Source organism: Leptodactylus fuscus, chromosome 5 (assembly GCF_031893055.1).
Source record: "Leptodactylus fuscus isolate aLepFus1 chromosome 5, aLepFus1.hap2, whole genome shotgun sequence".
Taxonomy (NCBI): domain Eukaryota; kingdom Metazoa; phylum Chordata; class Amphibia; order Anura; family Leptodactylidae; genus Leptodactylus; species Leptodactylus fuscus.
The window spans coordinates 91,351,570-91,367,918 of record NC_134269.1 but is presented as its reverse complement, the minus strand read 5'-3'; the positions used below and the strand labels follow the sequence as shown (position 1 = coordinate 91,367,918).

Here is a 16,349-nt window from a genome sequence, read left to right as displayed (position 1 = left end):
TATCCATGAAATAACAATTGTGGAATATATTTCCTTACAACTCTATGCAGTGCTGTTCCTCTGTTATTTCAGATATACAAATCCAACAGCACAAACAGGGCAGCTGATAATTAAAATCTCCTTGGATTATTGATTCAAGACAAAAAAAAAAAAAAAGACAGAAATCCCCAACATATAGAAAAAGGTTAAAATAAAACTTAACATTTAATTTGTCTGTTAAAATATCACAGCCTATAGGACAATTAAATACCATGTAAATCAGAACAGTCTTACCAGTTCCAGGGGTGGGTGGAATACAATCAATGTAGAGTTATAATTGCAATAAATCAACACAGGAGTCAAAATCCAAAGGCATCGGGGAAGTGAAAGACTAACCTTAAAATTGCTCTACCACCCCAAAAGATTGCCCTAACAAGGGCAGTACCGTTACATGCCCTGAACAATTCTATATACACCTCCGCCTGCCGCGTTTCGTCATCCAATAGCGGGTACTCATCAGGGAATATTGAAGCTTAAACTCAATTGTTACAAAAAGGTGCTATAACCCCAGATACAGGGGAGCTATCCCTCTCACAGTGGTGAAAGACCTCCACCCCAAGTTTATTCTATGACGTGCCCCCTGAGGCCATTTCATCAGGTTGCATTATGGAAAGCGCATCTCTGAGCATGTTGCTATATAATATATCCTATATACTGCCAGTGTAAGACTTTGTAAAGGCACCTGTCTTTTTCAGAGAAGAATGGTAATGCCCAGTTGTCAATTTATTCATTCATTTCAGAACACAGAGATAAAAAGAGATGCTGCAAAATTCTTATAACACAAAGAATACAAGACATTTCAGGAAAGGTGACTGTTGATCTCTAATCTGGGTCTCTGACGAGCAACAGGGATGTAATATGAAAACGCTATGACATTCACTTTCAATACTACTGGTAGGGTGTAAAACCTCATCTGTTTTACTCATATTTTACTATACTGTAATAAAAAAAATTATAGTCCGCTTTATTTCCTGTGCTCAGACACAGCAAGCATTTCCAGAAACATCAATGGCTGGAGCCCTCACCTCCTACTCTGTGGATAATGTCTGCCCCCTGTGTCAGGAATGTGCAGCTGGCTGGCAGCGCTATGAGCACAGGATTTTACTACTTCAAAACTTACTTTGTTTATTCCTGTGTCCTTCTCTGGGGCAGGTGGGAAAGTGCAAGGTGGACGGCCATGTTGAATGTGATACTTCAGCAAAAGATTGGGGTTCAAAGGCACCCAGGGAACAGAGAGTGAGGAAGGCACTTTAGGGGCATTACAGTGGGCATCATGCAGATTATAGACTCCTCTTTTGTGATCTGTGGTACTTTTATAAAGGTAGACAGAGGAGTCTCCAGATACATGACTTAGAAGGTAGGATCCATCTTGGACACTGCATTGGAAAAAAAAGCACAATTTAGAAAAAAATAACATACCGTATTTTTCGGACTATAAGACGCACTAAGGTTTTAGAGGAGGAAAATAGGGAAAAAAAAATTTTAATGAAAAAAAATTGGTGAAATATTTAATAACCTAATAATATAATATTTCACCAATGTAAATAGAACCGGGGGCTTTCGGACACAGGGATACCAAATGTGTATGTGTTTCACAGTAATGTTTTTGTTTTACATGTATTCTAGGGATATGGGGGTGATTTGAACATATCTATCTATCTATCTATCTATCTATCTATCTATCTATCTATCTATCTATTCTATCTAATCTCATCCATGGATGGAAAGAGACACCCTGCAGTGAAGCTATGCAAGAAGAAAAAAAGGGGCGGGCCAGACGGGTGAAGGAGGTGTGGTTTTCTAAGCAAACTTGAAAACACACCTCTTTCACCCATCTGGCTCGTCCCTCCTTCACTGCCTCTCAGATCTTGCTTCTGCAATGAAGCCACACAGGCAGGGGAGTAGGGGCGGGCCAGACGGGTGAAGGAGGCGTGGTTTCAAGCTTGCCGAGAAAACCACGCCTCCTCCTCTTGTTTGGCCCGCCCCTCCTTCCCTGTCTGTGTGGTTTCATTGCAGGAGCCAGATCTGAGAGGCAGTGAAGGAGGGACGAGCCAGACGGGAGAAGGAGGCGTGGTTTTCTCGGCAAGCTTGAAACCACGCTTCCTTCACCTGTCTGGCCCGCCCCTACTTCCCTGCCTCGCATATCTCGCTCCTGCAATTACGCGACACAGACAGGGAAGGAGGGGCAGAGCAGGCAGGCACCGTGCTGCTCTCCATTTGATTCTCATAGACAGGACACAGACGCTGCGCACGCTGTATTCGGACTATAAGACGCACACACATTTTCCTCCCATATTGGGAGGAAAAAAAGTGCGTCTTATAGTCCGAAAAATACGGTAATATGGTGTAGAACATTATAAGGACCAAAATAAAGAATTTTTAGAGCTTTCCTCAGTTTAGTAATAGGATACACATCTAAGTGACAATGCTGGTACTGGTGGCAGGTATACCTGGTCCCAGCAGAAGGTTCTGTATCTTACTGCTGACCCTGGTATTCTGCATTCTATGTAATATATGCATCAGGATTGAATCATTCGCCTAAGTATACCATAAAAGCTTTTCATCTATAACAGTGTTTGATCTATCTACTACAAGTGTGTAAATTAAACCTGATACATGGAGGCTAAACTTCCTGTATGACTAACCAGCTAAACTAGAAACCAGTCAAATACCTTGTTTGCACAGATACGTGTCTCATTCTGCCAAATGCTCATTTCCTCTACATATCTTGCAGTGATGGTTTACATTACAAATGTGCAATATGATAACTCAGATAAAATCAATAGGAGTGCTCAGCGAGGCTGCAATAAACTCTGTGATGGAATTTCAGTTAATGTCCTGCTCCTCGGCTTGTATTCTTCCATGCGGACAATTTACAAATACCTATTGGAAATCCAGTGTGACAGCTTAAAGGGCCCCTATATATATAGTGCCATTAACATCTGGTACTTACCCAGTAACCCACTTTAAGATATGACGAAGAGAGTTGAGGCAGTTTGCAGGCCTGTACAGAAATAAAACAGCACATCAGTACCCAGCACCCAAGAAAGATAGACAGCCATTACAACATCATAGAGGTGGAGGTGTTTCTAGGAAAACAAACAAAGACCCTTACTCGGCTTGGATAATTAAAGATAACATCAAAACCTCTCAATAAGATGGCAAAAGTAATTTTTCATTTTCGTTTTTTTACTTCAAGCTAATTTTAGGCTGGGGCCATACACTTTAGAAAATGTGCATTTTTTTGTTGTTGCAGAGTCAGGAGTGGATTTAGCAGAAGTGTACTCCGTCACACTCTTGCATACACTTTATTTGTAGTCATTCTTCTGTTTGCCCCCTTGTTTTATGAGAGAGAATAAAAAAAAAAATGCTGATAAAAATTATAAAATAGATTATAAAAAATAATTATATTCCCTATAACAGTGATGGCGAACCTTTTAGAGACCGAGTGCCCAAACTGCAACCCAAAACCCACAAAATTTTCGCGGAGTGCCAACACGACAATATAGACTTAATACTATGCGGATCCACAATTGCGGACAGTTACTGACCAAAAATTACAGTCATGTGGGGCTTTACAGAGCTTTCAATAATACAAACAACGTTGTACTGAAATGTAAAGGTCTCGGCATTTGGTACTTTGAACAATTAATTTTCACTATTTACATCGCACAGGATCTGTTTTATAGTTACCGTGTAATATTCTTACATCCTGTACTAATATCACGTCTGCTATAAAACAGATACTGTGTGATATAAATAGTGAGGGGACCCCAGACAGTATTATATGCTCTGTAGTGGGCCCACCACACAATATTATATTCTCCACAGTACCACAGTAGCCCCCCAGTGTTATATGCTCCGCAGTAGGTGTCCCCCCCCCCACAGGATTATATGCTCCACAGTGGCATCCACACACAGTATTGTGTGCTTATAAATAGCCCCCCCCCCAGTATTATATGCTCTTTAGTACACCCCCCAGTATTATAAGCCACCCCAGTATAAGCCCCCCCAGTATTATACACTCCCCCCAGTATTATAAGCCCCCTCAGTATTATACACTCCCCCCAGTATTATACACTCCCCCCAGTATTATACACCCCACCCAGTATTATAAGCCACCCCAGTATAAGCCCCCCCAGTATTATACACTCCCCCCAGTATTATAAGCCCCCTCAGTATTATACACTCCCCCCAGTATTATACACTCCCCCCCAGTATTATACACCCCACCCAGTATTCTAAGCCCCCCCAGTATTATACACTCCCCCCAGTATTATAAGCCCCCTCAGTATTATACACTCCCCCCAGTATTATACACTCCCCCCAGTATTATACACCCCACCCAGTATTATAAGCCCCCCCAGTATTATACACTCCCCCCAGTATCATACACCCCCCCCCCAGTATCATACACCCCACCAAGTATTATAAGCGCTCCCCCCAACATCATATACACAGTGAGCCACTCTCATACTCACCCCTGAAGAGCCGCCGGCATCCACCTTCTTGTCACTGGCGGGGCTGATGATGTCATCGCGCCCGCGTCGGGGCAGAGGTCAAACTCTGCAGCCAGTGTAGGCCGCGGTCGCGCGATCCGCGGCCTACCCTGACAGCTTTCAGCTGTATGTGCATTTGCACATACAACTGAAGGCAGTGATCGCTCATCAACGGGGAATCCTGTACCGGATTCCCTGTTGGTGAGCGATCCGGGCGACCGCACGCGTGCCAGCATGGAGGGCTCTGCGTGCCCTCCCTGGCACGCGTGCCATAGGTTCGCCATCACTGCCCTATAACAACAGTTGTGGATCACGTGGTGAAGCAGTGTCACACAGCAGTGGAATGATCAAACCTACTTGAAGGCATTAATGCTTTCCTTCAGACTTTCAACAGTGATTTCTTCTAGCATGAAGAACTTAGAAGTTACAGCATCGACATGTCCTGTAGGACAAAAGAAAATAAAGTAAGCAAAAACCATAGCACTCAAATATCCCCATTAATATGTCTGTGCAGCACAATGAGGAACAAAAGATGCTAAATACAATAACCATACCTTCCACAATCTGCCTAAATACATACTGTATACAATATAATCTCTGGACATTACCTCATTATTTTATTAACTGGGGGAAAACACCTCAAATCTGAACTTTCAATTCCAAACGTCAGGACTGCACAGAGCAACCAGGTCAGTGTCAGTTTTCTATGCAGGTTAGAAACTATCCTGCCATTGCTATACCCATCCATTTTCCCTGACGTCATCTGGCCTTTGCTCAACTTGTGATTAACAACCTAGCAATTTTTGACTCTCATGGTCTCTGGAATTGGGTTACAATCGTCCTCCATTTGCTAAAAGAATATGAGCAATGAAAAGAATAAAGCAAATGAAAAGACATTACAGAACTTCAATAATGTTTCCTATTCCTAAGGAAATAAATGCACTTACGTAAAATTACACTATATAGAACATAAAATCATCACAAAGAGAGAAAACATCATTATACAAACAAGATGGAAATTGTATCGCAGATAAAGCTTTATACAAAGTCATATAGCAAATTCAGGATATCCGGAAGGGCACTGTATCTGCTGAATAGAAGGTTACAAGACACTGTGGTTTTAGAGATAATAAAATAAAAGCTTTCAAAATTACAAGTTCAAAAGCTAAAAGTTTACAAGGGGTGACATTTACAGAGCATGTTCATTTTCCTTCTAGAAGTTACTGTATACTGGAGTCACTCCTACACAGCTGCTCGGATGACTCAGACTCCGGCTTCAGGAGGGGGAAGCATCTGTGCCAGATCCATTATGGTGAAGCACAATTGCAGACTCACAGCGTTCCTTTCATAATGGCTGCAGACATCAGTCTGCACATTCAGGGCAGTTCATCTTGAGACTTGTACAGAAGACTTTGTTACAGTCTGAAATGTCTACCATATCTTTTGCTGCGGTGCTTCTACTGCATTAGTCTTGTGTAGGTCTTAAATCACTGGACTGTGATAGTTACTATGGTATATTTGCAATAAAGTGCTCTTTAGCTGCATCAACAAGTTTTGGATCTGAACCAGAACCTTTGTTTAAACCAGAAAGACCGGTACAGATCAGAAATGTGTTATTTGTAACAGTTCCATGAAAATATTTTATTGCACCACAATATAAATCTCCACCAAAACAGGACAGAGGACCATGACCACAGTAGCCCTAACCATAGCATAACAAGGTATCCCATCTTTTGCACAACATTGGAAGGCGAGTGCATTTGTAAGGGCTATAAAGCATTCTCTATTCTATATCCTGCTGTGGATTTTATATACTGTGTACTAAATATATACAGAGCACCTAAAAAGCCACAGAAGTGTAATGTATGAATGAGCCACAAGGAGGGGCTTTACTATGGTAACCAGTAAACACAACATACATTACTTTCCAGAAGAGGAAATGTAGTAATGATACAGGATGAGTGAGCGGGTCTGACTCACACAGCTGCTTCAACAATAGCTCTACATGTACCAGGGCATTGGTGCTTGTAATATTCCTCTAATCTCTCACCCGTGTCTCTGTCACGTAGCATACAGAAGCTATGGGCTCCAAGCTGAGACACAATACACTGCCAAGATACACAGCAGCAACCACACCTACCTCCAAAAGTACTAGTCCAAGCAAATTCTGTAAACTAAATGAACTTCCTTATCCACGATTAAATATGTATACAAAACTCTCATCAAATACCCATTTACGGTATGTTGTTACTGTAACTCTTATCATTGTCTTGTTTATTCATTACTAGCCTCTGCCTGCGACTTCGTCTGCGGGTTGTTGGTGTGGCTGATGCGCCTTTATTCAGCAATTGCTGCCGTTGATGGTTTGCCTGCTCAGGCATCTCAGCAGCTCTCAAGCTGTCCTGCTGCTGAACTTGTTCTTTGCGCTGTGCCTGTGATTGTTCCAGTATCTCAGCAGCTCACTGAGATGCCATATAATGAGTGTGTTGTTCATCCACCTGCTCCGGCGTTTCAACAACTGTTAAGCTGGCCTGCCGCTGAACTCGTTTCTCGCACTGTGCCTGTGATTGTTCTGGCATTTCAGCAGCTCACGGAGACACCATATAATGAGTGTGTTGTTGGTGTTGATGATCCGCCTGCTCCGGCGTTTCGACAACGGTTAAGCTGGCCTGCCACTGAACCTCGCGCTGTGCCCGTGACTGTTCCGGTTTATCAGCAATTCGCTGGGAAGCCATATAATGAGCGTATTGTTGGCGTTGATGATCCGCATGCTCCGGCGTTTTGGCAGCTCTCAAGTTGGCGAGCCACTGAACTTGTTTCACACACTGTCCCCGTTATTGTTCCGGCATCTCAGCAGCTCGCTGGGATGCCATATAATGAGTGTGTTGTTGCCGTCGATGATCCCACTCAGGTCCGCTCGAGGAGAATTCTGTTGATTTCTGGCTACCTTCATAGCTCTTGCTGTTTGTGACAAATTAGATTTTCTTTTTCCCGACATGTTTAAAGTTGGCAAACTTGGATTAAAAGGGTTTGCCCATGTCAGTTTGTCAGCACTGCCTGGAGAAAATCAGATGATATGCAAATGCATGTACACAATCCACTGAGGGTTAGTCTGTGTTAGAGATAACAGCACTGGCTTTCTCAGAATCTGAGATAACAGAAGTGTAATAAGTATTCATAACAGCTGTGAAGCCATGTCATTTACCGGGATAACAAGTAGCCTATGTTTTAATCGAGGTTACAAACTATGTGCCAAATTTCATTCAAATCCATTCAGCCGTTTTTGCGTGACTGAGTAACAAACCCACAAACATAAAAACACACAAACTTTCAAATTTATAATATTAATAGGACTCTGCTAGATTTTACATAGAAACCCATTTTCTTCAATTTACATGGATCCCTCTACTTACAGCTCCAAGGCACAGCAACGGAGGCGCCATGTGTGAACTCATATGCTAATTTGGTTTTTGAGATTGTGGGAGAGAAATGTACGCATGCCAGACAAGAGCATCAAAATGGACCATGCCCTATTTTGGGCCTGGTATAATGATGACATTCAGGTGTATGAGTAGAGGAATCCAGTATCAAACAGGCGGAAGAAAATGTAACTTTTATTGCTTCATAATAAAATCATTACAGAATACCCGAGGGTAAATACAGATACAGGGTTTTGCAATGATGGGGGTTTTATAAGGAGAATACCCGAGGGTAAATACAGATACAGGGGTTTTGCAATGATGGGGGTTTTATAAGGAGCAGGTGTAGTATTCCCTGTATGCCATGAAGAAGGAACGATAAAAAGTTCTGAAACGCGTAGCTTTTTCTATGCTTTATCATCTGTATTTACCCTCGGGTATCCTGGAATGATTTTATTATGAAGCAATAAAGTAAAATTTTATTCCGCCTGGTTGACGCTGGATTCCTCTACTCATACACCTGAATGGTCATCGTTGGTTGAAGTCCACCTACATCCGAGCAGGAAGGATCTTAAGATAATGGGGTGAGCTGGATATTTTATACCGATTTTATATTGATGACATGCTCCTGATCTGGCCTGGCACCCACAAGGAATTACCCAAATTTTCTAATTTTTTTTTTTTTAATGTAGATTGTGAGCCCCATACAGGTGTTGATGATCCGCCTGCCCCATACAGGGCTCACAAAGTACATTTTTTCCCTATCAGTATGTCTTTGGAGTATGGGAGGCAAACACGGGAAGAACATACAAACTTCTTGCAAGTGTTGTCCTTGGCAGGATTTGAACCCAGGACTCAAGAGCTGCAAGGCTGTGGTGCTAGCCATTGAGCTACTTTGTTTCCCCAGAATTACCCAAATTTTCTGAACAGTGTAAAGAGGTTTTCCAGGCAGAAAATCTTTTTTTTTTTTTTAAAAAAAAGGTCTGTTAGTGCTAGTAATGGGTTAATAGGTACACCAATATACCTTTAGCAGTGATTGGAGTGATTTCTGTGTGTATCTGCGAGCTGCTGCATCCTCTGCATTTGTTTACATGTATAACTTCCTGATGTGCAGCTTCCTGTGTACCTTCCACACTAGTTCCCTCTCACTCAGCCACTCTCTCACTCCATTCCACCCCCCTCCCTGTCTCCCTACCTAAGCCATTCCAGCCACTACTAGCCCCTCCCCATTCCACTCATTACTAGCCCCACCCACCTTCCCTACGGTAGTCTCCCTAGCTAAGCTATCCCACCCATTACTAGCCCCTTCCACCCTCCCCCTGTTTCCCTACCTAAGCTATTCTGCCCACTACTAGCTCCTCCCTTGTCCCCCTAGCTAAGGAATTCCCCCAAATACAATAAGAGAGGAGGAGCTGTTACCGGACACGAGAATGCTATTAAGTATTGATGGGGATGGGGGGGGGGGGTAATGATGACGTTCCGTTTCGGAAGCGGTGAAACAGAAAGTCACCGGATTATCAGAAAGTGTCCCAGGGATATGGTTAATTAAAGATATAGTTTAGGGGTTAATTCTTATCCTGGACAACTCTTTTAAAGACAACTCTCATTATATAAATCTTATATATAAAGTTAATATCAGTTGCATTGAATTTCTTGATGTACTTTAAAAAAAAAAAAAAAAAAAAAAAAGTGGCTGCTTTTGACAGGGGAGTAACTAGCAAAGCCTGGGCCCTAGAGCAAATTTTTGACTTGAGTCCCTCCTCCCACGACATAGCATCCTCTTTCCCGGCCTCCACACAGTATAATGCCCCAATTACACAAACTATAATGTTGCAACACGTCCTTCAGACAGTATAATATCACACAGCAGCCCCTCCTCACAGTATAATGTCACATAGTGGCCTATCCTAAAAGTATATCACATAGTAGCCCGTGCACACAGTATAATGTCACATAGTGGCCCCTGCATACATTATAATGTCACACAGTGGCCCAGCCTCCGCTTTCCATTCTTTCTACCAGGGGGCCCCAGCGACATTATATGGGATGCACGCATCCCCCTGAAGGGCAGAAGGGGAAGTGAAGGCAGCAGTGAGCAGGAATGGGGTCGATAAGTAAATAGGGCGCATTACCATCTGGGATTACTCCTGCATGTAATGGCCTATTTTTTTTAATTTTTTTTTAAAAAGGCCCCGTGTCAGCTGCTATGGCGGTAATTACACCACTGGTTGTGGGGTTTTACAGACAGTTGTGTACCCTAAAAAACTTCTGTGAATTCATTAATGCATGCTACATCCTCATGTCCTCAACAGTGGATAAAAATCAGCCCATGGTCATATTTGATGACCATGACGAATAGTAATATATGGACCACTACGGAATTAGTACAGATCTAAAAGGCCTCCCCTACCTGGCCAAAAGAGGACCAGGAAAACTTGGGAAGGAGTCAGGCCTAATCACGGCCTAGTCCTGGCTAAAGCCGGGGACTAAATAAGGCGCATGCAGGATCACCCCTGTGGTGATCTTCCACATGGAAGTGGGGCCACTAGCACTCTCGCCACAGATGCGCCAATGGGAACTAGGTGACTGGCGAGGTTCTCAATAGAGGACTGTTCCTGCAGTGGGCCACGACTAATGTGGCGAATATTCTGACAACCCCCTGAACCTGTAAGAGAAAAGAAGTAAAAAAGCAGTGAACCTGCATGCGGTTTGTGTCTGTCTCCTACACACACAAGGCTAAAACTCACTATCATAGTGTCTGAGGAGAGGGTGTAGTCCAGGAGTAGAACCAACACTTTTTAATATTCCTAGTGTCAGCCTCCTAGTGGCCAGACCTATACCCATGTTGCTTTGTCCCTTAATTACATAAATGTATAACTTTTCATTGTACAAATATTGATATTTGTCTCTTGAAATAGGTCTGAAACTGGACAAATCCTTTAACAAAAATTACAGAAATAATTTGGCTTATACCATGTAAACCAGAAAAAAGCCACACTACTAACCTGGCTGCTGTGGCCCCTTCAAATAGTTGATCAGTGGAGACACTGAGAACTGGACCCACCCAGATCAGATAGTAGGATAAGACATTAATAATGCCATTTCGAGAACCCCTTGTCTGACTGCTCTCATGAAGAATCTGTTTCTTTCCAAGTTAGCAGATTCGATTTGCCTCACCTGTACTAAAGAGCTAGATAACCAGTTTGAAAGAATTGTCATTTATAATACCTGCTCCCCTTACAAGCCTGGTAATGGTCCCATCATTCCCTCCATGAGAATTACTCAGTAGCACATAGATTTTTCTTCATGCTGTATACTTAAGATATTTTAATACACAAAATATTATCATTTATTATCTCTAAGACTATCAATGTCATGGATAAGAAGTTGAAATGGGACATTTTAACTCACCAACATACAGCTCACATTGAGAGTGTATAAGGCTTTCAGTCCACAACCGACACCTCTCACTCTCGGTCAGTGCCTCCACGCCATAGCAAGTCTGGTAATCCACTTTGGTCAGCACAAAAACTGGTAATTGCTAATACAGAACAAAAATGGCAATTGAGTAAAAGACAGATACATAAGTAAAGCTATTTTATCAGTATTACTAGGGAAAAAAACTGCACACAGCTGTTCTCAATGCTCGCAGGACCGACCAACCATCTCATGTGTGTGCGGTTGTCATGACTTTCCCCTGACAACACATGTATGAAGAATGGTTTAAAGGGGTTGTCCAGCCTTGGGCAGTCAATGAAGGGTATGGCAGTTGCTGAGAGAATGAAGGATCAGGGTATGTTGGAAGTAGCCTAAGTGCCTCTCCCTACTGAAAACACATACACACTGTCCTTAGCATTCATGTGTATGGCACAAAGTAATTGTAAAAATGAATATATTTTAGTAGAGAAAAATGCCTCTTTTCTAATTTATCAGCTGCCTCTTGTCCACTGATCACTCCCTCTCCATTTACTGCTGATGATTTTCAGTGAAGACATGTCAGCATCTCACAGAAGGATGAGGTTACATATGAAGTTCATGGAAAACAGAGTAGGAGTAGGGCGAGGAGCTGCTGGATTGAGATCAAGGCAAGCAAACACACAAAGACGCTGAACGTGCCTCAAAGTCTCCTCCCACAGCTGAAATAATATCTACATTGCTCATAACTATTATATGATGTCCTCCATGCTGCTACGTATGAGATTGTTCTACAGATAGAGGAGATGTTGCCCTCCTTTATGTGTAGTGCATAGGATACGTCTTAGCAGCTTGTCTCCATCCATCAGCTCAAGGAAACCCAACAATAAGAAACTGGGCGGATGAAAATTCAGAATACAAATCATATAATGGTCAGATATAGTGAGTGTCATTACTGTTGTAAGTACAAGACAGCTCATTTTAAAAAGTCACCTGAAACACCAAAAAAGCCTGATTTTAAAGATGATCTGTAAAAACCAACCAACCTTTTTGACTTTTTTTTTTCCTGATCGAGTCTTTACCATTTGCACAGTACTCTTAACCAGCAGCAGTATATCATCCAGGCTAAAAAGTTTATATGCACAGTTTTCTTCAGGTTCCACAGTAAACTCTGCTGCATCCTCTTGTAAGGCCATGAGATCACTGGAAAGCAGGTCTATAAGAGAACACATTCAAGAATTTACTACTTTAGGTAAACTATCAATGTTGGACAAGATCAAATAAAGTTAATTAAAAAAAAAAAAAAAAAAAAAAAGGATCTCAAAGTCAGGAATAACGTCATTGAACAGGTGGGGTACCATTTGTAATTTGCATTTTTTAAATATCTGTATCCACTTTGCAAAAGACCTTTTGCAAATAGAAGCAGAGGCATTACGTGAAGCTCTTAGGCACTAATGCAAAGTCTGTACCAGGCCTCTGCACCCCTGCATGGCACTACAAATCCTCTGCAAAACCTTGAGCTGTAATATGACACCTATAGAGCTGGATTGTAACTACCTTTCTTGTGAACTTAATTTGTATTATAAATTGTAAAAATTATTAATAAAATCAGAATTTAAAACAAAACAAAACCTATAAAGCTGGATATCGGGTGGGGACCACTGGGAACATTATTACATATCCAATCACTCGCACGCTCGTGTCACCTCCACCCTAAAAACATCTCTGGAACCTTTCCTCACCAGAGATACACTAAAGACCCTTATTGTCTCTCTGATTCATTCTCGCCTTGACTACTGTAACTCCTTACTAATCGGTCTTCCCCTCACTAAACTCCCCCCTCTACAATCTATTCTGAATGCAGCGGCCAGGCTCATCTATCAGGCTAGACGCTACAGCGATGCCTCTGGTCTGTGCCAGTCGCTACATTGGCTGCCCATTCATTATAGAATAAAATATAAAGTTATCACCCTCATCCATAATGCCGCACCTCCATACATTTCCTCCCTCATCTCTGTCTACCGCCCAACCCGTACTCTCCGTTCACTCAATGACCTAAGACCTACATCCTCTATTATCAGAACCTCCCCCGCTCGTATACAAGACTTCTCCCGAGTTGTACCACTTCTCTGGAATGCTCTACCCTGGACAATCAGATTAACTCCCAATTTCTACAGCATCAAGAGTAAACTAAAGACACATCTTATCAGACAGGCCTATCACAATTCCTAATGTAAACCCTTCTGTACCGTCATTAGAATCCCTAAAATTAACTCTCCTCTGTTCCAGCTCCCCCATTACCCTATGTGATATGATGCCATATCTGGCTAACTTTATATGTCCAAGCACCATCTGCACATTAAAGGACACAACTGGTGACAGCTCATACAGTTTTATGTTTGTGTAATGACAGTAACCTCTATTACAAAATTGTCTGACCTCTGTATAAGCAATGCTACCTCCGATGCCGCCCCTGCTATCTCTTGTGTCACCCCCTCTACCTCATAGATTGTAAGCTCTTGTGAGCAGGGCCATCAGTCCCACTGTGCGAAGTGTCTATTTCTTTGTAATGTATCTTTCTTGTCTGTATTTCAACCCTACAAATTGTACAGTGCTGTGGAATATGTTGGCGCTATATAAATAAACTGTATTATTATTAATACTTGTCTGTGGAGATACTAATTATTTGTGGGTCACTTATCTGTGGGACATTATTGCTTGCCTGGAAGCCACATGTGGACATTACTACTTGTCTGGGGGCCCATGGAGGACATGATTGCTTGACTGGGGACCACTGGAGGACATTATTGCTTAAATGGGGACCACTGAAGGACGTTATTGCTTGCCTGGGGGATAATGGAGGACATTATTATGGACAATGTATTACATTATTATTTCTCTGAGGACCACTTGATGACATTGTTACTTGCCTAGGGGGCACTGAAGAACATTATTACTTGTCTGGAGGCCAGTGGAGGACATTACTATTTGTCTGGGAACTACTGGAGACCATTATTACATGCCACTGGGGGGTATAACTACTTGCCTGGGGGCCAGTAGGGAGCATTTTTAGGTGTTTGTGGTCTACTGGAAAGCATATACTGTGTGTTGGGGCACTGGGGAGAATGGTACTATGTGGGGCCTCTAAGGGAGCTTGGTTGTAGTAACAGGTAACTTTTTGTATGTGATGGATGGAAAATATAGGATGGTGCAGATGTGATGCAGTTACAATTTAAGTCAAACTTATGTTCCATCTGTAGTTTCAAAAACTGTTAAAAAAACAAACAGATCAAAACTGTATTTTTTTGCCTTTTGGTAAAAATTATTTGGAAGGGATGCCCCAAGCCTGAAAAGGTTGAGAAATACTAACATAGACTTACTATCAGAAATCAGAAGTGACCTTGCAGTCATATGTAGCATATGTCTATGTAGCATTTTCCACTTCTGGTAGTAAGGATAGCTATCACACTTTTGACATGTACTGATAAACATTTTGTAAAGTAAAAACCTACTTTATACAGGGATTACACACCCTGAATATTAAGTGCAACCCTAAACTGTATATATTTCCTAAAAGCAGACTAAAGTTGTTTTTATAGGGTCTGTACAGTCATGTCCACCTTCATGTAACTTTGTCACAAAAAAAATGCATTAAAGCACATGAAGTCATCAACAATAAAGTTCTGGAAAATTACTTTAAAGAGGACCTTCCACCACCTCCAACATGAAAAGCTCTTTGCATAAATTAATAGTTGCTGCATCACTGATTCTGGTACAGTTGGATTTTTTTTTCTGTAGCCCCCACCGTTCCTGAGCAATCAATGCTATAAGTTTTGGTGTCTGATATGCTATTTAGGCTCTGTACTATCAGAAGTGCGGTGTCATCCAGGAGCAGGCAAGGGTGCGATTCTGGTTGCTTCTGACTAGAACTCTGAGTCATGCCCCCCTGCCTGACACCGCCCTTCTGTCGTTACAGAGCTGAATTAGTACATCAGGCATGAAAATTAACTGCACTTGTTACTTGGGAATGGTGGGGGACTAGAAAATTCCAACTGTGCTGGAATCAGTGGAGGGAGGGCTGTTAACAGATGCTAAGAACTTGAACTGGTGGAGGTGGTGAAAGTTCTTTAAAGTTATAGCAAAACTGCAGAAATATGCCAACCAACTTTTGCATTCAAACATTAGGGCTTAAATAGGTATATGCTTTTCTATCCCCCTGGATTCCATGGAACATATCATACCCAGAGACCACTGTGAAGGATATACTGTGCACAGGCCACTGTGGAGCATATTATACTGTGTAGGGGCCTCTATGGAGCATTATACTGTGCAGAGGCCACTGTGAAATGGAAAAGGAATCTTAGACAGCCTTTAAAAGCTTTCCGCTGCAGCTTGCTTTAAAAACCTTTATTGTCTGAGAGTGGTGAGCTGCAACTTATTTGACATCACAATCCAGATGCTGGTAAATGACAGGGTTCTGATCTTAGATGACCATGTGCTCATCTTGTCACTCATTTTCTGTTACCCCCCCCCCCAAAAAAAAAAAAAAAAAACGCAAACAAACCCAAAAACAATACAGCGATGAGAGAATCTAGGTTTCTCCTCTTCTCACTGCAGCCTGTCAGACTCTCAAGATCTTGCAACAGAACATGACTTTATTGGTACCCATCCTCAGCGATCTGACTTATATGCCTGATGATCTGTGTTGCTAGTTTGCATATATGTAAAATCATACAAAATAGTAATAACTGCTGTTAAACTATGAGATACAGAAATTTCAACCCAGATCCTCAGCCAATGTGAAAAAAAGGAGTCTGGTGGAAGGTCAGATTTTGAATGAAATGTCCCAATCTAATATTTTAACAGTCATAATTACTTCTTTTGGGGATTCTACATATATACCTGATAATTTATGTTGACAATTTGCATACAAGCTTGATATCTATTGATATGTACCAACAAAGTTGTGTTCTATTGC

At 41.9% G+C, this 16,349-nt stretch overlaps 1 protein-coding gene across 1 annotated transcript in view; it reads right to left on the bottom strand.

Annotated features, from left to right (window-relative positions):
• Nucleotides 1-16,349, bottom strand: part of ICE2 (interactor of little elongation complex ELL subunit 2) — a 61,191-nt gene that overhangs the window by 12,334 nt on the left and 32,508 nt on the right. The window contains exons 11-15 of the mRNA XM_075273685.1: nt 12,418-12,587; nt 11,369-11,498; nt 4,896-4,980; nt 2,993-3,043; nt 1,160-1,415 (exon numbers count right to left, since the gene is read on the bottom strand). Of these exons, the coding sequence (XP_075129786.1) occupies nt 1,160-1,415; nt 2,993-3,043; nt 4,896-4,980; nt 11,369-11,498; nt 12,418-12,587 (692 nt within the window). The remainder of the gene's footprint in view (nt 1-1,159; nt 1,416-2,992; nt 3,044-4,895; nt 4,981-11,368; nt 11,499-12,417; nt 12,588-16,349) is intronic.